Genomic DNA, 25,360 nt, shown 5'->3' with positions numbered 1-25,360 from the left:
TGTTCTTTGAGTACATTATTTTTATTTCGTATTTGCACTACAATTGCTGGCAACAATAAGGATATATACAGCATTTCCACATGTCACACAAGTCACAACACAAGTCACAAATCAGTTTATTTTGATCCATAAATAAAACAAAAATACAAAGCAAAAAATATACAAAAGGAACAGGGAGACTTCCATTAAGGCCAAAAGCCGCATGCATGGAAGCCACCCGAACATTTTAAATAATATATAATTCTGTATATAATATAATTTAAAAATTAACAAATCATAAACCCATCTCTATTACATATATAACAATTTTGGATAACATAAATCATCATCATATTCTGAAATAAAATTATTTTTTAAATATGTAGAAAAACCTTTCAAAGAATGTGTATTTACCTTTTCAGTGATCAAATTGACAGTATTGTTAATTAATAAAGGTAGGCTATACCTAATACACTTCTTTGCAAACTCATAATTGACCCTCACAACATGAAAGTTGTCTTTAATACGTGTGTTATACGAGTGTAAAGCTTAATTTAATGAAAAGAATTTGTCAAATATTTTCAGAGTGTTGAATAGACGGACCAGAATATTCTCACTTCATTATTCATCGATGACAATAAATATTAGGCTTATATTTTTATTATTAAAATATTTGGCCTAAACCGTTTATTTTCTTTCTCTAATAAATCGCGTTACCCAGCTCGAACTCCGCCAAACACTGCTATTGGTTAGTGTTATGTTATTAAATATAGTCCAATGCATCTAACCTACAGCATCACATTTACATTTTGTCTCAATTGTATAGATCAGATCTACAATGATAACTAAATAGCATTCACCTGCCTTGTAATTACAGAGACGAAGAAATTGCTCTAATTAAATATCTAATTAATTAATAATGCATTAAAATAAAAGGAGACATCAAGTTCTTATCGAGGATCGACGATAATGTATAGTGTAGTGTATCAAAACAATATAAAATCAATTTTATAAAATAAAATGGCCCGCTTCTTCAATACGTAAACATGTCATAAGTGTTAACTGTTTCTGGCATACCATTCAACAAGTTTTCAATTTCTTCCTCTCCAATGAATTCCTCCTTTCTGTCATAATAATCGCCTGTGAATGGAGTATACTCCGTCGAAACAGCTTGCGGGTTAATGTCTTCTACGTTGGCATGAAGAACCTCGTCTAATTTGCAATAAGGATCTGAGACGTAATTAGTTTCCGGTGCATTTTTTCCAGACTTATCTGAAAAAACTGACGTCATTTTCGTGTACGGATTTGAGTCCTCGTCAGTTCTGCTTTCCTCCGCGACCAGAGGGGACAATTGGAGTGTATCGTAATCATCTGTTTTTCGCAGGCGAAAGTATGGCGTGCTTCCCTCTTTAAGTGTTATGTTGTCAGTTGTAACTGCATTTTTAAGATAATTTGAACCGTTTTCATTTACGACTGAGATTTGATAGTCTGTGCCAATAGAAGGTACAACCACGTAAGTATTTGGCTCTTCATTTACATGAGAATCAGGACTAAATTCATGGAAGCCTTGATCGGAACTCGTCGAACTATACGATTTTAAAAAGTTCGATTTTCTTGGCTTTAAGTCATCAAAAAATTCCTTTTCAACTGATCGAGGACTAAAAGAGCTAATTTCCTGTAATACAAATATATATCTTTATTAAAGGTACACCGCCGTGAAATAAGTGTGCAAATTATCAATCTCCAAATACGACTATGTCCCCAGTATCATGGAAAATTTGGTAATACAGCATGTGTATTACATGCGGTGCTGTATCACGAGAGGTTTGGTTATTGAGATGCACGAAGTTAATTCATTTAATTTTTCCATAAACAGTAAAAAAATGTCTTTCGCATGGTATTTTGATTATTCGTGTGAACAAAAGAAGTAATATTTCATATAATTTATCTATGTGACGAAAAATCATAAAGTTAATTGATTTTGCATCTCATTTTTTCATATTAAAATGCATTTATATTTCGAAAATAAATTCCATTCTGGTGTACACATCTGGCTTGTGTGCTAATGTGCATACACCTGAGAAAACCCACCCTAACCCAGTTCATATTTCAGAAAAGTAGGGGGTTACCAGTGTGTACTGGTCCATCCAGTCCCTGCAATCGTTGTGGACAGACGAACGAGTGTTCATTACGCAATATTCTTCCGATATATTTAATATTAATCATTGGGTTCATATTCGTGGTTGAACCATTAAAAAAATAAACAGGGAAAATGCAGAGATTTGAATAATTAACAGGTGTCCAGCGTATGCCTTCCGCTGTCCTGTGAGGAAACGTCTACACCGAGCGTGAGAAGAAAGTGGCTTAGGTATGGTTTTATTTATCTTTATTTAAATGTGTGGTATAGTTTAGTCTACACAGTTTATAATTTAAATGCCTGGCATACATTGTGATTATTATTTAGATTTTCATATACACTTAATAAAATAAAAAAGAAGATATTTACCACTTTGAAGAATTTTGGTTCAGGCCATTGAATGAAAATTCGCTTGTGAAAATACACTTTAAAAGCTCCGCCAAATAGCAATGCAAAGGCAACAATAATTCCCACAACAAGAAACGAAATGATAAGGTCACCTGAAATGTATAAATAAAACTCAGTTATAATAGTGGTACACAGGCAGTTTTAAGTTGTTGTATCAACGTTCGGATTGAAAGGGTGTCATGCAGTATTTCAGATCCACAATTATCTCGCCGATAGACCTTTTTTTGGCAGATAGAAGCAAATTCGTTAATTTTTGTTACGGTCAGAATTGCACCGGTAAACTATTCTAATACTCCAATGTTTACATACTTCTACTACCGGTATATTGCACTGCGACTGTAGTTGAAATGTGTCTCTCAGTCATGATAATGGGTTGTTTTATGGTCACCAAATCTGAAAACAGAAGACGGAAAATGGTGAATGGTGTATATATACGTTACATGTATCATGCTAAAACGGTATATTTTGTCGATATAAATAGCCCTAGTCAGTTATGCTGAGCAAAGTAGCCATCATCACTGTTTTTACCATTGCTATTTTTACTGGAAACAAGCGTACAGAGTGTCATCTAGCTTTCGAAATTATTTGAAAGTTCGTTACAACATGAATAAAATATAAATACCTTCTTTTATACATTGAAAATCATAATGTATACTGGTTGGAGGACCCTCGATTTCAAGAGCGTCTACTTGAATAATGCGCCGTAGTTCCAAATAGACAATTATGTTCTCTGTGACGTTGCACGGAACATTTAAGTTAATACTATTCACTGTTAATTCTTCGTTCACACTTTCACGTAATGATTTTCCAATATAGTTTCCCGTAATGCGGTATAAATACTCATGGGTTCCTAGTTCAACTTTTTCCCATTGTAGGGACAAGACATGTTCTGATGCTGTAGGGGTACTGGCGTGTATGATCAAGGAAACTATAAAGAGAACAATTAATGTAACATTTCAGAATTGTACGATAAATGTGAAATTATACACATTAATCTAAGTCGTGCGAAAGGCGGATTTAACAGTCACTCCGAATGTATGTATTGACAATGGGAATAACACATTGACTCTAGAATTAGAGAAAACAAATCAAATTATTATATATATACTATTATATATATATCGTACTCACCGGTTGAGAAGGTACTGGCAATTGAACTCCATTCGCTAAACGGGTGAGCTAACGAAAACCTTGATCGAACTTGAAATTCATACTTATCTGCTGTCGTAACTTCCTCAATAGTCATCTGCGTTTTACGTTGTTGTTGTTTAGTCTAATAAAAAACGTTATTCTTATATTAATGATCATGGCTCAGGCAAACATTCGAAGGGAAATGGCCAAAAATATATGTTGTTTCAAGCTTTTAAAAGCCTTCTACATTGTTTAATAACGTGGTATTCATAAATAAAAATTCTTGGAAATGATTTCAATTTGTTACCTCTTTCCATGTTTCATTTAAACGTCTGTAACGAAGTTGAAACCACAATGAATTACAATAATAGCAATATTCTTTATATTCCCAGAATACAGTGACGTTTGATTCACCTACTGACAATTTACTAATAACTGGTGGCAAAGGAATGGCTGAAAATAAAAGTCACTCGAGTCAATTCAGGTAATATTTTAAATTTATTATTAGGTCAGTAAGTATTATAGATTCGATTATGTTTCCTTTTAAAAAGTAAGCCTACTAACTAAAGTAGGCCATGTTTGGCAAAATTAATATCTCATACAAAAGGATTCAAGGCCAACTGTGTTTGCAAAGGAAATGTTGAAACCGCTACAAAGAAATGTACTAAAGGTCGGACAAATTTTGTAGTATTGTATTATTATTTATTTTTATAAAGGTTAAATGCTTGTGTATATGTGTTACAAAATTGGTTATAAGTGATCAAATTATTAGTACTATCAAAATCAACTCAACCATTTTTAAATACGTACAGGAATGTTATTTTTTAGGAATTAAATTTAAGATTATCATTTTCATCCTGTTTATTACTGTTGTGCTAAATATAAAAATATACAGACCTTCATTGCGAGAATCAAATGTGGTTGTTGTAGTAGCAGTACCAAACATATTTGTAACTGTTACTCGCACTAAATGTTGTTTCATCGGATTCCCATCACTTTCAAAAACTCTGCACGTGTTTTCTTTTATATTAGAACAGTCGATCCAAGTTTTGGAACTGTCTCTATAAAAACACGAAATGTTGCTTTATATCGGCTTAAGTTTAGTGCATTCGCTAGTGATAAAATGTGCCTTTTTTTTAAAGTTATTTGTACCATCATGAATAACTTGTGTATACTAATGATGTTAGTACAAAAATATAATTGTTACCTTATTTTGCATTAGGGCTTCTATATTATTAGGCCTATGCATAGTAAACGTAACATTTTGGGTTACTAAAAAAAGAAATTTCTTACTGAAATTGGAAATTATGAACAACTTTAACTCCGGTAAATTCCGTCGACCATTCACACCAATAATCAACAATATTTGTGGATCTGCAGTGTAGAGTTGGAGACGATGGCATGACTACAAGATATCAATATATAGACCTGATAAATATTGTTACACTCACTAACTATAGGCCTAGGCACGGTTTGTAATATTTACGAATAGGCCTAAAGATTGAAACACAAATTTCTAAAAAGCACCAGGATAACCTTTAAGTAAAGGCAACATACATGATTTAAGAAAATATCACTTATTTCATTAAATTTAAATTTGAAGAAAAACAGAAAAATGCTTAGAAAATGTGTGTTCTCGTGTTAATCAACTTACTACCAACTGTTAAAAACGATTCCGAGTTCGTCTTTCTTCTATATTCGGATTTTCCTAAAAAACATTTGATCGATTGTTCATAACCTGTCATTGTTAGGTTGGTTAACATGAGAATAGCTTCTGTACTCGAGATCACGGCAGTATTGTTGGCTGTAATAGGTACATCTTTGCCGTCGATCTTCCATCTAATATCTGAGGTATTGTACTTGTACGATGCTTCTTTTTTATCTAACGTACATGTGAAGTTTAGAGTGGAACCGGCAAGCCGATATGGATCGATAGGCGTCAAATCGAGTACTACAGTAAAACAAAAAGATAATTAAGATTAAATCAAACTATAATGGATCACCTCCAAATAAGCTTTAGATCATGATAATCCATAATAGTATTCCGGCCTACGCATTTTTACTTACTTGGTGTACCACTGGAAAAGCAGATAATGGTGGAAATAATTTGGAACGTCCACAATGGAATGGTCAAGGATTTATAGCTTGAGATTTCTGTCATCATCTTTGGAACAATCACAATATAGTTTTTAAAACATGATGCAATAAAGAGAAAGAAACGTCGAGAATATAAATAATAAGTATATAAAATATAATCAATATAACCCGCTTGCTATGCCGCAATATTATTTACATTTAATATTCATTTGAACATAATCATTGGTTTGTGTCCATGTTTACAAATTTACATTGTACTGATAATAAATGTTCTTATCTCCCCACGTCCCCACCATTGATGTTACTAAATTATTACGCTATTCTTTGTGTTCGCGTGTGCTTTACTCAAGAATGCATATGGTATTGGAATGCTACATCATTATAAAAGTTGCTGCTTTTCAAAAGATTGTATCTAAGGCTTTAACAGCAAACAAAAAGTAATACAACTCAGATATAAACAGTGAAAAGAATGGTTAAAGGTCGTTAATAATGGCCATAGAATTCACTTTGCACCGTGATTATGAAGTTGAATTCAATGAGTTGTTATTATGCTAATATTATTATTTTACCACAGATGAAAAAATAATCATGGGTTTACAAGTTTGCCAACTTCATTTAAAATATTGATAATATTAAACAAAATTCGAAATGTTCCCGAAAATTGCACAAACCAGCTTTCAATTAGCGTAAAGATATCATTAATTTCTTCAACAATTCTCTGACTGCCATATCGGTCGGATATGAAGTAATACTTCTGTATAGCATAAACCATTAGTACGTCATCAAATCGACACGCCCTTAACCCATAGATGAAATTAAATAACTCACTCTGCTTCTGTATTTATGTTCCAGCAAGAAACTGAGTCAATACTTCATGGTAAACCTGTCACAATATATAAGATCTGATTTAATCAAATTGAGTCTTTATTTTTTTTTAAATAGTTCAGGAAGCCGTTCTCTGAATATTGATTACACAGGATTAAGCTTTTTTCAACATCCACAATTTTAATTAATTTACAATGGAACCTTGTTGTTGCTATTTTCGTAATGCTCAAAAGCAACATAACAACAGACAGATAAGCCTATATAACTCAGTTTTACGATGTCGTACCCCCCCCCCCCCCCCGCCCCAGTGCCGACTATAGGACGTGTAATTAGTAGGCTACTCTAAATAAGTAGTGTATTAACACATATAGGCCCAATTAGTTACGTAGCAGCTAAAATACTCACCTGAGATTTGTACAAACACCGACTAGGTATAGGTATCAATCTTCACAAACACCGACTAGGTATAGATATCAATCTTCATAAACGATAGGCCTCATGTATGTCAACACACCGTAGTAACTCAGAACACGGTGCCGTTATAACTTACCATAGATTAGAACATCGACGATCTTTTATATAGGTCCACGCACCACCGTTTCAATAAATCCATCCATCCATATCATATTGTTATCCTTACGATTTAATATTCACCACAATTTAAAAAGAACCAGCTAGGCTATATATTATAAGTCATCGATTCCAGTTTGTGTAACAATAGCAGCATACTAAACGTAAATAAAACACAATTATTTGTTCCATTTGGCACGAATCCCAGTTCTGAGAAGGCAAATAGGATATATAAATGATTTCCATAATCATTAATTATAACTATGATGAATTATTACATGTTTCTGATACATGATGATTTTATAATTTCAGGGTATTAATATAAATGATGATGTTTAAATTCAAACGTCTACACTGAGAATAACATTTTACATTTCGACTAAAGTAGAACACTCCCTCTGAGTTTTTTTTATTAGGATATAATTATTAATTCAAAAATTACATAACACAAACATTGAACATGACAGCATGAATACTGAAACGTTTCTATCCTTCAATAATAAGCCTAACCTTAATGGAATATTACGTAAATAAATAAAACGTGTTAGATTGGCCCAATGTGGATTTCCAGGTTGTTGAATCACGACATCTCCACCGAAACGAAATTATTTATATTAATTCCATAACTAACAGCCGCTCAGTCGAATGCTTTGTATGACCATTAACAATAATGATAATAATATTGATATTCAACTAACAGCCGCTCAGTAGAATGCTTTGTATGACCATTAACAATAATGATAATAATATTGATATTCAACTAACAGCCGCTCAGTAGAATGCTTTGTATAACCATTAACAATAATGATAATAATATTGATATTCAACTAACAGTCGCTCAGTAGAATGCTTTGTATGACCATTAACAATAATGATAATAATATTGATATTCAACTATCAGCCGCTCAGTAGAATGCTTTGTATGACCATTAACAATAATGATAATAATATTGATATTCAACTAACAGTCGCTCAGTAGAATGCTTTGTATGGCCATTAACAATAATGATAATAATATTGATATTCAACTAACAGTCGCTCAGTAGAATGCTTTTATGACCATTAACAATAATGATAATAATATTGATATTCAACTAACAGTCGCTCAGTAGAATGCTTTTATGACCATTAACAATAATGATAATAATATTGATATTCAACTAACAGTCGCTCAGTAGAATGCTCTGTATGACCATTAACAATAATGATAATAATATTGATATTCAACTAACAGCCGCTCAGTAGAATGCTTTGTATGACCATTAACAATAATGATAATAATATTGATATTCAACTATCAGCCGCTCAGTAGAATGCTTTGTATGACCATTAACAATAATGATAATAATATTGATATTCAACTATCAGCCGCTCAGTAGAATGCTTTGTATGACCATTAACAATAATGATAATAATATTGATATTCAACTATCAGCCGCTCAGTAGAATGCTTTGTATGACCATTAACAATAATGATAATAATATTGATATTCAACTAACAGTCGCTCAGTAGAATGCTTTGTATGGCCATTAACAATAATGATAATAATATTGATATTCAACTAACAGTCGCTCAGTAGAATGCTTTTATGACCATTAACAATAATGATAATAATATTGATATTCAACTAACAGTCGCTCAGTAGAATGCTCTGTATGACCATTAACAATAATGATAATAATATTGATATTCAACTAACAGTCGCTCAGTAGAATGCTCTGTATGACCATTAACAATAATGATAATAATATTGATATTCAACTAACAGCCGCTCAGTAGAATGCTTTGTATGACCATTAACAATAATGATAATAATATTGATATTCAACTATCAGCCGCTCAGTAGAATGCTTTGTATGACCATTAACAATAATGATAATAATATTGATATTCAACTATCAGCCGCTCAGTAGAATGCTTTGTATGACCATTAACAATAATGATAATAATATTGATATTCAACTATCAGCCGCTCAGTAGAATGCTTTGTATGACCATTAACAATAATGATAATAATATTGATATTCAACTATTAGTAGAGTAGAAATAAGGTTTCACCTCAAAAAAATTGCAACAAAAGGTTTTTCAACGGATTTTGGTAGTATTGAGTGTACTAAATAACAGAAAAAAAGTCTCAAGAATTTCGACCACCGGAAAGTGTTTTTTTTCAAGATGGCCGCCAAAATAGATAAAAAGTTAAAAGGTCCATACCTCCTAAACTACTTGGTCTATTGATATGATTTTGGTACCAACATACTCAGAACATACATATTTATATTCGCTATAATAGAACATTTTGGCCAAAAATGACCGGAAATACCATTTCTGACAATTTGACCTTTGACCTTGATATGTTGTATCTTGGTAACAACTGACCGTAGGGAAACAAATGATGGCTCAAATTGTTCAGAATGTACATATTTACATTTATTGTAATGAGACATTTTGTCAAAAAATGGTTGGAAGTAAAGGTTATTGACCTTTAACTTTATCTGTGTATAATTTCCATATCTCGGCAACTATGTGTGGTAGAGATTTAAAATTGGGCTCTAAATACTGAGAATATACTTATTTATATTTACTCTAATGAAACAGTTTGACAAAAAATGACCAGAAACGACATTTTTGACCATTGACCTTGATATGCTATATTTCGATAATGACTGACTGAGATACACCATTTATGGCTCAATTTGTTCAGAATATAATTATTTTTATTTCGTATAATGGTCTAATCTACTTATGAAATAGAGAGCTTTCCTGGGAATCAAATAACTGTAATATTTATAAAGACCTTCAGAATATGAGTTCAAGTTCAAATTGTTCAGAACATACTGTATACAATCATAATAATAATAGTAAATAAAAAACCGAAAAGTAAACAAAAACAAATATAATAATAACTTTTAAATTTCTAATTATGGTATAGCAGCAATTGATTAGATATTGTGCATGTATTTAGTACGGCATCTTATACAACTGTTCCAACTTCGTCTTCATCATCGTCATCAATCTTTCTATCTACGTTGTCCCATTCTTCTAGTTGACACACTCCACAAACTGAAGTACATGCCAATCCATAGCTTCTACAACTGCAACATACATCCAGTAGTTACAATGGATGATTTTATATCCTAAAACAGATTTCAATCTGGTTACATTAATCACTCTAGTAGGCCCATCTTTTCCTTTGTCTAATCTGAAGTACACTTCTCGGTTTGTTGTATTTACATGATACAGTAAAAGTACCAGTAAGTCCGTGTCTTCTCCAATCAAAGTTACTGTATTATGTTCAGAGACTTCAACTGTTGCCAGAGCAATGTCAACATCGTTTTTTTTGGTTTTTTTTAAACCATATTTAATGAGGGTGATCCATCCAGCTATTGCTGATCATTAGGGACCCTCAGAGGTTCACAAGACAAACATATACACAAGATGCTCTACATAAACAAAGTCTTATTACAAGTCTTTGGGAGTGGAGTAATTTGGTCCTTAGAAAAAATCCTGACATGTGACGGGACTTGAACTCAGGACCCTTGGAGTGGTAGCCAAGCATCATAACCATCAAGCCACAACTCCACTCATTGGCTGCATGTCGTACAGGACATTCTTTTTTCTGTAGCTCATATGAAAGCATGTTGATAAATTTGTGTTTGTTCTCATGCCTTGACAGGAATTCTTCTTTCTTTCCATCAAATTCAGTTAGGACAAATCTCTCTAGACGATGTAATGAAATATGAAGTCCGTTTCCACCCTCACTCTTCAAAGCCAAAGACATCTTTAAGAAGGCAAATAAACCAATAAATTGATAGAAAGTAACCTAGAATATGACACTGATGTGTGCCGATAGTTTCACTCAACCGCATCAGAAACTTCAAACTATCGAGGAGTTTGGATTAAAGGCCATGTCTATTCGTTTTGGAGCCAAGTCACTGGATTTCCTAAATAGCTACAGATGCAAGCTGTTTAATAAGAAAGTTGCTGAGGGTAAATAATTTATCAAACCTCAACAACAACTACTACCACCAACCTCATCTGCTACAAAATGTCACAGTCTTAGAGTATACTATCAAATCATGCAATGGATAAAGAAAGATAATACCATGGATGCTACCAAGTCGGGGAAGTTTTTAATAAAACATTTGTGCCAATAATGACGATTGAAACTGCTGCTTCAAAAGAACTTTTGAAAATCATCCATTGTATTACTACTGGATGTAAAACTGTATGTTGCAGTTGTAGATGCTATGGATTGGCATGTACTTCAGTTTGGGGAGTGTGTCAACTAGAAGAATGGAACAACGTAGATAGAGAGATTGATGACGATGATGAAGACGAAGTTGAAACAGTTGTTTAGGAAGCCGTACTAAATACATGCACAATATCCAATCAACTGCTGCTATACCGTAATTAGAAATTGAAAATTATTATTATATTTGTTTTTGTTTACTTTTCGGGTTTTTTATTCACTATTATTATTAAGAATGTATACAGTATGTTCTAAACAATTTGAACTTGAACTCATATTCTAAAAGTCTTTATAAATATTACAGTTACCCAGGAAAGCTCTTAATTCCATGGGTAGATTAGACCATTATACGAAATAAAAATAATTATATTCTGAACAAATTGAGCCATAAATAGTATGTCTCAGTCAGTCATTATCGAAATATAGCATATCAAGGTCAATCATCAAAAAATGTCGTTTCTGGTCATTTTTTGTCAAACTGTTTCATTAGAGTAAATAAATAAGCATATTCTCAGTATTTAGAGCCCAATTTTAAATCTCTACCACACATAGTTGCCGAGATATGGACATTCTACATAGATAAAGGTTAAAGGTCAATAACCTTTACTTCTAACCATTTTTTGACAAAATGTCTCATTACAATAAATGTAAATATGTACATTCTGAACAATTTGAGTCACAATTTGTTTCCCTACGGTCAGTTGTTACCAAGATACAACATATCAAGGTCAAAGGTCAAACATGCAAGAAATAGCATTTCCGGTCATTTTTGGCCAAAATGTTCTATTAGGGCAAATATAAATATGTATGTTCTGAGTATTTTGGTACCAAAATCATATCAATAGACCAAGTAGTTTAGGAGGTATTGACATTTTAACGTTTCATCTATTTTGGCGGCCATCTTGAAAAAAAAACACTTTCCAGTGGTCAAAATTCTTGAGACTTTTTTTCTGTTATTTAGTACACCCAATACTACCAAAATCCGTTGAAAAACCTTTTGTTGCAATTTTTTTGAGGTTGGCCCCTTTTTTTCATTAGTTCTACTCTACTATATCAGCCGCTCAGTAGAATGCTTTGTATGACCATTAACAATAATGATAATAATATTGATATTCAACTATCAGCCGCTCAGTAGAATGCTTTGTATGACCATTAACAATAATGATAATAATATTGATATTCAACTATCAGCCGCTCAGTAGAATGCTTTGTATGACCATTAACAATAATGATAATAATATTGATATTCAACTAACAGTCGCTCAGTAGAATGCTCTGTATGACCATTAACAATAATGATAATAATATTGATATTCAACTAACAGTCGCTCAGTAGAATGCTCTGTATGACCATTAACAATAATGATAATAATATTGATATTCAACTAACAGCCGCTCAGTAGAATGCTTTGTATGACCATTAACAATAATGATAATAATATTGATATTCAACTAACAGTCGCTCAGTAGAATGCTCTGTATGACCATTAACAATAATGATAATAATATTGATATTCAACTAACAGCCGCTCAGTAGAATGCTTTGTATGACCATTAACAATAATGATAATAATATTGATATTCAACTATCAGCCGCTCAGTAGAATGCTTTGTATGACCATTAACAATAATGATAATAATATTGATATTCAACTATCAGCCGCTCAGTAGAATGCTTTGTATGACCATTAACAATAATGATAATAATATTGATATTCAACTATCAGCCGCTCAGTAGAATGCTTTGTATGACCATTAACAATAATGATAATAATATTGATATTCAACTAACAGTCGCTCAGTAGAATGCTTTGTATGGCCATTAACAATAATGATAATAATATTGATATTCAACTAACAGTCGCTCAGTAGAATGCTTTTATGACCATTAACAATAATGATAATAATATTGATATTCAACTAACAGTCGCTCAGTAGAATGCTTTTATGACCATTAACAATAATGATAATAATATTGATATTCAACTAACAGTCGCTCAGTAGAATGCTCTGTATGACCATTAACAATAATGATAATAATATTGATATTCAACTAACAGCCGCTCAGTAGAATGCTTTGTATGACCATTAACAATAATGATAATAATATTGATATTCAACTATCAGCCGCTCAGTAGAATGCTTTGTATGACCATTAACAATAATGATAATAATATTGATATTCAACTATCAGCCGCTCAGTAGAATGCTTTGTATGACCATTAACAATAATGATAATAATATTGATATTCAACTATCAGCCGCTCAGTAGAATGCTTTGTATGACCATTAACAATAATGATAATAATATTGATGTTCAACTATCAGCCGCTCAGTAGAATGCTTTGTATGACCATTAACAATAATGATAATAATATTGATATTCAACTATCAGCCGCTCAGTAGAATGCTTTGTATGACCATTAACAATAATGATAATAATATTGATATTCAACTAACAGTCGCTCAGTAGAATGCTTTGTATGACCATTAACAATAATGATAATAATATTGATATTCAGAATTAATTGTGCACTGTACAGTATGTAAATACAACACATGCTTGGCGTCATGGTTAATGCATTAAGATATAATATTCCGGCGTGGTTTTTTTTCAATTATCTATATATAGCAATTTAAAATAAAGAAATACTATAAAATTTGATAATCGATAATCGATTTACAGCGGCCATTTGACCGACGTAATGTACCGAAGGTGTGTTTTTATCTCAAAGATAACTAAAAGGCAATTTCTTTACTATCTTTAGACTCCAATAATAACTTATATAGAAGGATCTTCAATTGGACAGTCCATATAGGATACTTGAGATGAGATGGACGTAGGCCCTAATAATTATTTATTAAATAAAATAAAATCTTACCAGACTGTAGTGATAGGTCTTAACACACATTGTACAACGCTGTATATGTAATCCTTGGACTGTGTGTACTTGAATTCAATCACAGACTAATTTAAATTTAGAAGGAAACGAGATAGATTTTATCAATACAATTGTATCATGGTCAATTTGACACAATAACAGGATATCCAGGTGAGACAACTCAGAATAAAGAATTTAAATGTCAAAACACCGATTCATTGCGAAGGAAACGTGAGCAGTGATAAAGTGCTTGAAATTTACTATACACCGCAATTACGCAATTATTAAAAATCAATTGTATTTACTGTTACAACCTACGGTTGAGATATAATTAACTGTTATATTTTAAATGTATAGCGGTAGAATGACCGATTAGATAACTCTGTAGCTTCATAATTATTTAGATAATTAAGAAGAATTAAAACGAAACAACGTTGCTTCATTCTGAATTGTTAAGTTGTATTCTTAGAATATCTTATTTGAGTTTGAGCATGGATGGAGTCTAACCATCCTAATTCCTTTCTCCTTATATTTCTCAGTTATCTAATATTTTATGTAATCATTTGAATTGTTAAGAAAGTTTCAATATTTTATGATTTAAAAATTCATAAAAATTTACTTAGTGAACAGATTTTACAGATAGTGATAAAATGTATAGACGCTGTGTAGACGAATATGTATATTAACAGTCTCATAACTGGTGTTAGGATTTGGTTCGATACGTTTAGGATTAATGTTAAATGAGGATGCCCAAGTCTTCAATTTGATTACCGCCATAGCCCAATATTAAAGTGACGTAACACTATATATAACTTATACTCAAAATGAAAAGAGACATCATACACGCGAAATATAGACCTCACTGTCAGATTTGCTTTCTGCATGCTCTTAATAATTAAAAAAACAAGTCGTATATCTTGAATTGACGATGTATATACAGCTGATTGTGTATAGATAATAAAAAAATAATTTATTATAGTAAATAGTAATAGTGAAACTAATTATTATTTTCGAGACAAAATCCAAGAAATCGCTAGAAAATTAATTATTTTTACTTTATGAAATGAAGGATCGACTCACGCCATACACACAATGTCAATAACAAACATGACTTTTCGTCTCATACTTATTTATTTAAATAAAACTTAATGAAATAAAATACATCCTGTCAATGTTCTTGGTATTCTTTTTCATTCTACCGCTGTTGATTCAACTATAGCATCGGGGGATGTTCGTCTTCTAATGGAGATGATGGTAACGGCATAGATATATTGTCATCCTGTGGAGATAACAACGTTGGTTAATCGTTGGTATAAATAATAATAACTAGTAGTAATGATCACATTTATTTTAATAGATCAGAAGAGAACGATGACCTTTGGTAAATGTCATGTGCTGCACTGATTTTGTAATAATAATGTCGGATTCGGATTCACATTATTACTGTTAACACTAATATTCGGATATTTTTCTTCCTAAAATTGTATGTTTTAGAATTTTTTATGAACTTCTTGAAGTTGCAATCATTTTTTTAATAAATATATATATTTAATAATATAATAGAATAATAATATAAAACTGAAAAGTAGAATCAGTGACTACTAAAATGAACAAGATCATGATATAGGCCTACATTGTCCCGATATGAACCATATAATACAATTATTTATACTAGTCTTGTTATTTAATAAAAAGGATATTACTCTGGTATACAAACAATTGAATAATAAACTTTAAATATTGAATTAACTAATATTGAATAGCACTTTCATTATGAACAAGTCGTATATTGAATTAACTAATATTGAATAGCACTTTCTTATAAACAAGTCTTGGAAAAGTACAGCTGATCAAACGCGTATAATTTTCGAGAAAAAGAGAATAAAACACATTTTACACAATTGATATATTGAAACACTCAGGCACAATGTAGCATTATCGGCAGCACAAATAGCAGTTATTTTTCATTTTGTTGATTTATTATGTATGCCTATGTATTTGAGAGAGATTTTATTACAGCATAAAAAGAAACAATAACTAGAAACACCAGCATACAAAATTGAAATTTAAAATTGAGTTGATGTGCAAAAACGGGACACTAAAAAGACTTTTTTTCTAAACATTGCAGACCCCTGTATCATAATGATTGTATTTTTGGTAATTCTGTGGTTTAAACGGGCTGGATGGTCAGTGGTCATTCTGTGGTATAAACGGGCTTGATGGTCAATGGTCATTCTATAGTTTAAACGGGCTAGATGGTCAATGTTACTCAATGAGCACAACTTACCTTTGTCATAGGGTTATCACATATTATAACTGACGAAAAAATGTCACATTCTGTCCCGTCTTCATGCGTTGTTATTATATCCACCTGTTGAGAAAGCAATGATAATGATTTGTAGTGAATGTTATTCGTGATATTAATGATATTTTGTGTGATGCAGTATTTTGAAAAATTTCAAAGAAATCGGATAAAAAAATTCAAATACCTTATTAGATTTCAGGTAAAACGGGAAATACGTGTTATCTGCAGACGGTCTAGTTAATGAAAGAAAAATGAAATGTCCATAGAGAAGAGTGGCGTGCTCAACACCATTGATGATCTTAGTTCTATAGGAAAAAACAATGTGTTATAAAACCAAAGAAGGCTAATAAAAAATCAAACATTATCTAATTTTACTTGCACACCCTCGTCTCTGTAGAAGGACGTTAAGATGTTGGTCTCATAAACTCATACACACGCGTTTTATTAGCAATTCATATTTTGATAACATTTTATATCAAACCTTTTCCATTTTGCAATGAGACTATTTGACATCCATACAGTAATTGGAACAGCGAGAAACCAGAATGTAAATGCTGCCAGAAATATCAGATAGAAATTGATCTTATTGGCATTCTTTTTGATTGTGAAAAACCCGGCATAGTACATCCACAGCATTCCTGTTATTTTGATGATAAAGACTCATTGTAAACTTTTAAAGGTATTAGGCACTAATGGATAGTTCAATGTACTGCAACAATGTTATATTATAAAACCATATGACTGATATAAAAGCCCATTTGTTACGGTATAGGTTCGGTATACTTATACTTTCTTTTGTACGGTATAATAATGTGTATTTGGTTATGCGTATACATTTCTCTATTTATTATTGCGTTTGCGGTTCTAAGTTGATATTGATGATTGTGGTAATGCCAATTGAAGGCCCTGTTCAGACCCATGGCGTTGGACCGTTTTAGCGTACGCTAAAAGAATGTGTGTCTGAACTGTTGGGGAATAGCGTAACAACACGTCGTACGACGCTTCTACCGTCACGGTATTAGTGAAAAACGGTTGATAGTACCAATTGCATTAAAAAGAATGTTATTTTACTGACCTATAAACTGCAGAATAATTAATCCATAGCCCGCTACTGAAGCATATTTACTGATGACGTCACGAGGATCAAACTTTATTTCACGATAAACGTACAGTGATGAGTACGTGATACAATAACACGTCATTAATATGCAAATTTTCAAGGATATTACTGGTCTCAATCGTGCCCTGTAATAATGCAATAAAACCGTAAATTAATTACTTACGGCAGAAAAAACGCTAAATATTTTTCATAGGAGATAAATAAATACATACATTTTTCGGCAATTGAAATTAAGAACTATATTAACCTGGTCACAGTGTATCCTTTTGCCACCAAAATAAGTAGTAAAACAAATGTGATACTCGAACACGATGAAAATATTTCTCCTGGCAAAAAAAACCATTTTGTTATTAAATGAAGTGTCCCATAAAGGATAGTTTATTATTGATTTCACTATGGAGACGTTTATAGGTAGTTGGATGGTTCAAATCCAATACATATTACTTTAGGGTAAAGCGTGGTTCCCACTAGCGACGCAACGGAAGGACGTAACGCAACGCAAGTGAATTGACCAATCACAAGCGATGGCTTATTCGCTTGTGATTGCTAACTGTCTATAACTTCGCTTGTCATTGGTTAAAACGCTTGCGTTGCGTTTACGTCCTTGCGTTACGTTCTAGTGGGAACCAAGCTTTAGGGTTACGTTACGGTGAGCTACGTCGACATATATAGGTAGTTGGATGGTTCAAATCCAATACATATTACTTTAGCATTTTGTGAGCTACGTCGACACGACGTGCATTTTATAGATAGTTGGATGGTTCAAATCCAATACATATTACTTTAGCATTTTGTGAGCTACGTCGACACGACGTGCATTTTATAGATAGTTGGATGGTTCAAATCCAATACATATTACTTTAGCATTTTGTGAGCTACGTCGACACGACGTGCATTTTATAGGTAGTTGGATGGTTCAAATCCAATACATATTACTTTAGCATTTTGTGAGCTACGTCGACACGACGTGCATTTTATAGGTAGTTGGATGGTTCAAATCCAATACATATTACTTTAGCATTTTGTGAGCTACGTCGACACGACGTGCATTTTATAGGTAGTTGGATGGTTCAAATCCAATACATATTACTTTAGCATTTTGTGAGCTACGTCGACACGACGTGCATTTTATAGGTAGTTGGATGGTTCAAATCCAATACATATTACTTTAGCATTTTGTGAGCTACGTCGACACGACGTGCATTTTATAGGTAGTTGGATGGTTCAAATCCAATACATATTACTTTAGCATTTTGTGAGCTACGTCGACACGACGTGCATTTTATAGGTAGTTGGATGGTTCAAATCCAATACATATTACTTTAGCATTTTGTGAGCTACGTCGACACGACGTGCATTTTATAGGTAGTTGGATGGTTCAAATCCAATACATATTACTTTAGCATTTTGTGAGCTACGTCGACACGACGTGCATTTTATAGTTATATTTTATTTACTTTGAATTACACAATGACATTTTACTGTACCAATCATTTTTAAATTTGGCAGTCCAATACCATTAGTTGCATATTCTATCAAGGCAACCACTTGTAGAAAAATACTAAGAGTTTGTATATAACAGGACCAACAGAATACCTGGTAACTAGTATGTAGAAGACGCCGTTGGTGCATTACACCTACAATAAAAAGATTAGACCTCAATATTCATTATTGGCTCGTAAGGTTTAACAATCTAATTACATATACATTGGCAGGTGAAACTTGCTTATATATTATGATTGTTTAAACTATAAGTTCTTTTTATAAACATGATTTAGAAGTGTAGGCCTAATGTGTTATTAGATCATTCGCCAGTAGGTTTTTGATATTTTTCTGTAGGCCTATAGGCCTAGACTTGTTTCCAACAAAGATATAAGGCTTCTTAGGTAAAATATTTATAATTTACACTTTTCTAAACATATGTACATGATATGAACAATACCAACAATTACTCACTTTTAAACCGGCACAACGAAAACAAAATGACGCAATATAATCCCAAAAACACGACATTGGTTTCTAGGATATCTAAAAATAAATAAGAACTTGGTGATTCACTTAATCAATTTCGAGTTCAAGCATAGGACTGTTATATAAATTTCAACAATTCAAGGACAAATAGACAAATATGATTTAGATTATGACGTGCTATGGTCTTGTTATTGTTCATAATATAATGTAATGGCAAAGCTTATCGAAACATTGAGTAACATGACTTGAGAAATATTGATATCAATAAATCATGTCACCTTCATGCTTAAATGTATTTTAGAGCGTACTATAGAACTTATTCGGTTGATGCCTCATCCAATATCAATGCTCCTAATGAGATTCATTAATTAGCTCATTGGTACTAATCAGTAACTAGCCATTTACTAAACTAATTATTAGCAGACAGAACGACTGGAGAGGAGAGCTCAGAACATGATGATTAATGAGTAGGCCCCCTAACATGATGATTAATGAGTAGGCCCCCTAACATGATGATTAATGAGTAGGCCCCCTAACATGATGATTAATGAGTAGGCCCCCTTTGAATATAATAAAGCTACATACATTATTAGAAAATTAATTATGATATAAAAATTGTCCTACGTCATGATTAATTGTCTCATAATCTGATTTTTATAACATCATCATATTAAGCTCTTAATAAATTACAAAATAAAAACAGCCTCAACCAACACAGTAAAGTATATTATAGATTAAATTATAGAAAAGCTCTGTCTACACTATTCAACAACAAAAATGTGATGTGTCCATATATGGAAGTCATATGCCCAAATATGGTAGTGCTATGCCTTATCATCTCTGAACTCGCTTTTGCTACCCATTATTTTTTACCATGAGGTTATCTTTTTATTTTATGTGGAAGAAATAAATGTTGATTTGATTTGATTTGATTTAATCATGTCCATGGTGTTTTGTTGTAAACTGACTCACGACGTTCATCTGCTGAGAAGTGTCTATCGATTAATCGGTGTCCATTCGTCATGTTGATATTGTAGCGCAGATTTAATATTTCATTAGCCCTGCAGTTCGCAATAGTTAAATACCACCATCGTTCATCAGAATGTTCAAATGTGTGTTGTCCAAAACAAAACAGCTCCTGCTAAAACAGTAACAAATTTGAAAAATCAAAGTGACCTCTCATTGTACACATTGATTTTTGTATTGCGTTTTAGTTATGGAATTCAGTGATGGTGTTCTAAATTTGTGAATGTAAATTGTGACTTAAGGAGTTTTCAATGTTTGAATGTATGCATTACACAGTCATATACGTCGGTCCTCAAACAAATGAATATTACATTTAAAGAACAAAGTGAACCACCATAAGAGAATAATTCTGAAAGCCTTTTCCGAATGGTGTGTTAAATTATTTGGAAAATTATGCCTTACAGAGCCAGGTACGTCGGTCCTCACGAAAAGGAATGTTTAACATACAAAGTGCCCCACTAAGAGAATAACTCTGAAATCCTTTTTCGAATATAATAGTGTGTTATAAATTAATTAACTTTGTGAGTAGGACTTGACTATATTCTAGTGGTATATTTATTCTGCACTAACTTGTTCATTATCGGAATTTATTTTACAGTTTCTTGGTTGACTTAGATTAACCGTGTTCCTAAAACTTCCATCCAGTAATCCCTGCTTCTCTAGACATGTCTGAAATTAAAAATTGTCAATTTTATTTTTCTTAGCCAAACTTTATTTTCAGTTTTTATCTGTTTTTTAGGGCCTATATTAAATAAATTCCATCCATTAAAAAATCAGCAATAAATATAGTACCAAAACGGTCACCGGACTCTATATCATTATAAAATGTTTTTGATTGAATACCGCAATCATAATTAATAAATTGAACGTATCACACCCACAATAAATGAACTCATGCTTAATGGATGCACAAACCCACGCACACACCTACATAATGTATATGAACATGACATTTTTTCTCACGATATTTCAATGAAGAGGGCGCTGATACAAAACTTATTTATAATTTGTTAATATTACCAGAGTATCTTTATGTTTTCTAATGAATGGCCATTGTGTGACGTCATCGTTAAATATAAGAAACTGATAGCAGCATTCAGACTAAAAGAAAAATATTTAGTAGTAACAACGGTACACATAGGTCTATAGTACTTATCTATGTTTTTTTATGATTCCGGCAATCTTTAACCAACAAGCATCCAAACATCGTTCATTTTATTACTAAGAACGGGATCAGGATGAAACACGTACAAAACAAGTACAATGTTTCAATCAATGTATTTAAAAAAAAAAAGGAAATGTTAACCATTGGCAGTACTTACCAACGGATAGTGAAAATAAAAAACTAATTCTCCGTATTCATTTGGCTGGAAAACGAATCGAGATAAAAACACAAAGTTCTAGAGAAATTAAACAAAACAATATAGGCAGTTTAGAGTATTTTGGAGATCCATTAAACGTTAACTAACTAGGCCTAAAACCGTCCGTGGTCGTGTACTGAAATTTAGATAGATGACAAACTGACAAAAAATTGTTTTTACCTGCTGTTTTTCGTTTATTGTACCACTGACGTGTTTCGAAACAGTTGATTGTGTTCCAAATATTAACACCAACCCTATAAATTGGAAAAATGTAACCATTTCATTTGAAATGTATTTTCCCTTTCCCCCAAGATGTAGATTTTATTTTGTTTTTATTACGTTCTTCGCGTGCGTGCCACAACACTACCGCGTACATGCGTTACTATGACCGTTGTTTCCATGGCCAGTAACTGTTTTGTTTCCACGGCTACACATGGCTACGCATTTCCGTACGCATTTCCGTTTTACAATATTAAGACGCAATTGAATTCATATTATTATTATTCTTATTGTTTGTTTTTAATATTGTGTTTATTTCAATCAAGAAACTAATTCCTTCATTTTTTGTGTTTAAATACTGTACTGCTGAGATTTATCAGAAAACTTTGGCAATTTTGTTTTCTACAATAAAGTAATAATAATTAGATTTATTTATTTGAGTTGACTGTCGGAGCGTGTTGGGCAAAACCCCAATTCGAAACTGTTGATTTTCAAACTTCAAAATAGATTAATAGTGCAATAGCTTTCACACATCCAAATCAATAACTGGAAAGATATGTCTAGTGCCCTCTAAACTGTATGTGACGTAGAATGCATGAAAAAGAGTGCATGATGATTCATATTATTAATGCCTTCTAATAACCAAAGTTGAGTAATACAGTATATTAATGTAGTCAATTTTATTATAAATGAATTCCCTCCAAAATACAATACAAAAGAGTTGGTGACAAAACATTAGGATTATTTTTGAAAGCTTTTGTCCTTCCATGACAATAAAACATAATGTATTGATCAAGTTGATTGGTTGAATAGACGTGACGTAATATCTATAAATAATATTGGAAATTCCAGATTTCCTATTTTTCCAATTCAACTCTTATCTACAATATATCAATTTCTCGGAATGGTTGTTTTGTATACGAGTTCGGAACTCCCATTTCTTTTTTAGGTGAGCATATTTTGTTACTTTTTGCAATTATGTGCTAAGCTAATTAAATGTGCATAAAGAAGGTGTTTTTGAGTTTCCATGTTGTTTTGATACTGGATAAAAATTAAAAATAAATTAAATGGTAATAATAATACAAATAATGAAATGATAATCATCCTTGGTGGCATATCACAGGCAGTATCAATATATTATAGCTGATTGCCAAATACAATTGTGTAAAGTACAATGGCTTAGAGGTTGACGAGGGTAGTACTATACACATATGGGCGGCCAATAGGGCCAATATTCGTAAAATAATCAAAGACAATTTCTCATACTTAGTTATTTTCATTTATTTTAATGAATTCCTTAAATTATTTTTAATTATGTTTTACCTTCTATATTGTGAGTATATGGCCCAATCAGCCACCCATGCCCACCTATCGATTTTCTTTCATGTTTCCTGAAGCGTTCAATCAGGTTTGTTGTCTGACAACTCCTGCTGTAGGCCGAACGGAAATACTACCTTTGTAAATTGTATACGTTAACAGATACAGACAGATAACAACATTATTGTGATATTATTCTACTTTGCACGTAGGTCTAACTAATGGAAGAACAGTTCGTTAGCATGTTGGTAGTAGGTAGCCTGATTATCCTAGTGATCGTGTGCTTGGCAATCTACATAATATACAAGAAATGTAAGTCTACTAAACCTCCGCCTTATTGTGAACTGGAGGAAACCGTATCGTACCAGCATTCACGACCACCCTCTGTACTCGACAGAGACATCACAGTTACCGTGATTCAAGGAGATATTACCGAAGAACAAGTTGATGTCATTGTAAACGCAGCGAATGGCAGACTTCAACATGGTGGCGGTGTTGCCAGAGCAATTGCCAATAAAGCTGGTAATAAAATTAACAAAGAAGGACAGCAAAAATTGAATCTTCGTGAAGGACACAAACTTAATGTGTCAGAAGTTTTGCATACAAGTGGTTATAATTTGCCAGCTAAATACGTCATCCACGCCGTTGGACCAGTACGCGGAAAAGACCACTCATTCAGACCACTCCTGCACAAGACATTTTTAAATTGTCTTGAATACGCAGAAATGCTTGAAGCACAATCCATTGCTATTCCATTGATCAGTTCTGGAATCTACGGCGGCGGTAAGAACGAGTGTGCGGAATCTTTAGTTAATGCCGTCATTGAATTTTCTCAAAATCAAGACTTTATGATACTGAAAACAATTCGACTGGTAAACATAGATGATGAAGCAACTCGAGCAATTAATACAATATTACCAATTGCATTGGAGAAAAAAGGACAAAAACAATCATACTAAATAGTTTCTGTAGGCCTACTCAGTCGAACTATAGTTCCTAGCCTATGTTACGATATACATGGACCTAATAGATGTATAGGTCCATGGATATACGAATCGAAGAATAGTTTCTGTAGGCCTATTCAATCGCACTATAGTTCCGAGCCTATGTTACGATATACATGGACCTATAAATGTATAGGTCCATGTATATACGAATCGAAGAATAGTTTCTGTCTTAAACGGGGAGCAAAATAAAGCTGGAACATTGTACAAACTCGATTTTAAATTATTATTTTATTTAATGTCAGTATGGAATATTATTGGAAATTCTAGATTTTACGTTTTGTCAATGTTATAACAATCCAATGACGTATGTAGCTTGTATACAAAACATTACACACCTTTATTTCCTTACATGTTTATTGAAGCGTTTAGGTTATTATTAGTTGGCATGTATGAATTGAATGAACCTTAGGTTATTATTAGTTGGCATATATGGATTGAATGAACCTTAGGTTATTATTAGTTGGCATGTATGGATTGAATGAACCTTAGGTTATTATTAGTTGGCATGTATGGATTGAATGAACCTTAGGTTATTATTAGTTGGCATATATGGATTGAATGAACCTTAGGTTATTATTAGTTGGCATATATGGATTGAATGAACCTTAGGTTATTATTAGTTGGCATATATGGATTGAATGAACCTTAGGTTATTATTAGTTGGCATATATGGATTGAATGAACCTTAGGTTATTATTAGTTGGCATATATGGATTGAATGAACCTTAGGTTATTATTAGTTGGCATGTATGGAT

The 25,360-nt window shown here is 32.4% G+C and overlaps 3 protein-coding genes across 5 annotated transcripts; 1 reads left to right on the top strand and 2 right to left on the bottom strand.

The window, feature by feature from the left end:
• Positions 1-83: 83 nt before the first annotated feature.
• LOC144838484 (uncharacterized) lies at positions 84-7,128 on the bottom strand. Of its 2 annotated transcripts, none has more exons than XM_078693876.1 (12): positions 6,983-7,128; positions 6,581-6,635; positions 5,723-5,819; positions 5,310-5,606; positions 4,949-5,060; positions 4,553-4,716; positions 3,963-4,108; positions 3,656-3,797; positions 3,147-3,452; positions 2,834-2,917; positions 2,486-2,616; positions 84-1,654 (listed from the first exon to the last, which is right to left on the bottom strand). In XM_078693876.1, exons 3-12 carry the CDS (start codon positions 5,817-5,819, stop codon positions 1,013-1,015), a joined length of 2,121 nt encoding a protein of 706 aa, XP_078550002.1. In that variant the 5' UTR covers positions 6,581-6,635; positions 6,983-7,128; the 3' UTR covers positions 84-1,012. The 2 variants fall into 2 exon arrangements, with proteins under 2 accessions (XP_078550002.1, XP_078550001.1); XM_078693875.1 differs by having other exon boundaries at positions 6,581-6,654; positions 7,035-7,120.
• On the top strand, positions 2,085-25,006 carry LOC144838485 (O-acetyl-ADP-ribose deacetylase-like). 2 transcript variants are annotated; one of them, XM_078693877.1, is made up of 3 exons: positions 2,085-2,347; positions 4,048-4,139; positions 23,811-25,006. In XM_078693877.1, exon 3 carries the CDS (start codon positions 23,820-23,822, stop codon positions 24,555-24,557), a length of 738 nt encoding a protein of 245 aa, XP_078550003.1. In that variant the 5' UTR covers positions 2,085-2,347; positions 4,048-4,139; positions 23,811-23,819; the 3' UTR covers positions 24,558-25,006. The 2 variants fall into 2 exon arrangements, with proteins under 2 accessions (XP_078550003.1, XP_078550004.1); XM_078693878.1 differs by lacking the exons at positions 2,085-2,347; positions 4,048-4,139 and adding an exon at positions 23,156-23,230.
• On the bottom strand, positions 15,363-22,365 carry LOC144837833 (transmembrane protein 145-like). Its single transcript, XM_078693108.1, has 13 exons — positions 22,243-22,365; positions 22,024-22,101; positions 21,722-21,802; positions 21,272-21,370; positions 20,648-20,813; positions 19,661-19,732; positions 19,192-19,341; positions 17,952-18,030; positions 17,660-17,829; positions 17,066-17,222; positions 16,769-16,889; positions 16,567-16,650; positions 15,363-15,558 (listed from the first exon to the last, which is right to left on the bottom strand). Exons 1-13 carry the CDS (start codon positions 22,339-22,341, stop codon positions 15,493-15,495), a joined length of 1,422 nt encoding a protein of 473 aa, XP_078549234.1. The 5' UTR covers positions 22,342-22,365; the 3' UTR covers positions 15,363-15,492.
• Positions 25,007-25,360: the final 354 nt, after the last annotated feature.

Source organism: Antedon bifida, chromosome 3 (assembly GCF_963402885.1).
Source record: "Antedon bifida chromosome 3, ecAntBifi1.1, whole genome shotgun sequence".
In the NCBI taxonomy this organism is placed as follows: Eukaryota; Metazoa; Echinodermata; class Crinoidea; order Comatulida; family Antedonidae; genus Antedon; species Antedon bifida.
Note: the sequence above shows the minus strand (reverse complement) of the source record. Positions and strands in the feature narration are given on the sequence as shown.

Bases quoted from the DNA above. Each gene is read 5' to 3' on its own strand.
- LOC144838485 (XM_078693877.1), top strand. From the start codon at position 23,820: ATGGAAGAACAGTTCGTTAGCATGTTGGTAGTAGGTAGCCTGATTATC.
- LOC144838484 (XM_078693876.1), bottom strand. From the start codon at position 5,819: ATGATGACAGAAATCTCAAGCTATAAATCCTTGACCATTCCATTGTGG. The intron at 5,607-5,722 runs GTAAGTAAAAAT...GTTTTACTGTAG, and splicing joins CTTTTCCAGTGGTACACCAA to TACTCGATTTGACGCCTATC. The intron at 4,717-4,948 runs GTAAGAAATTTC...GTGTTTTTATAG, and splicing joins GTTCATAATTTCCAATTTCA to AGACAGTTCCAAAACTTGGA.
- LOC144837833 (XM_078693108.1), bottom strand. From the start codon at position 22,341: ATGGTTACATTTTTCCAATTTATAGGGTTGGTGTTAATATTTGGAACA. The intron at 20,814-21,271 runs GTTAGTGCAGAA...CTGTTTTAGCAG, and splicing joins TAAATTCCGATAATGAACAA to GAGCTGTTTTGTTTTGGACA. The intron at 15,559-16,566 runs GTAAGTTGTGCT...TTATCTCCACAG, and splicing joins GTGATAACCCTATGACAAAG to GATGACAATATATCTATGCC.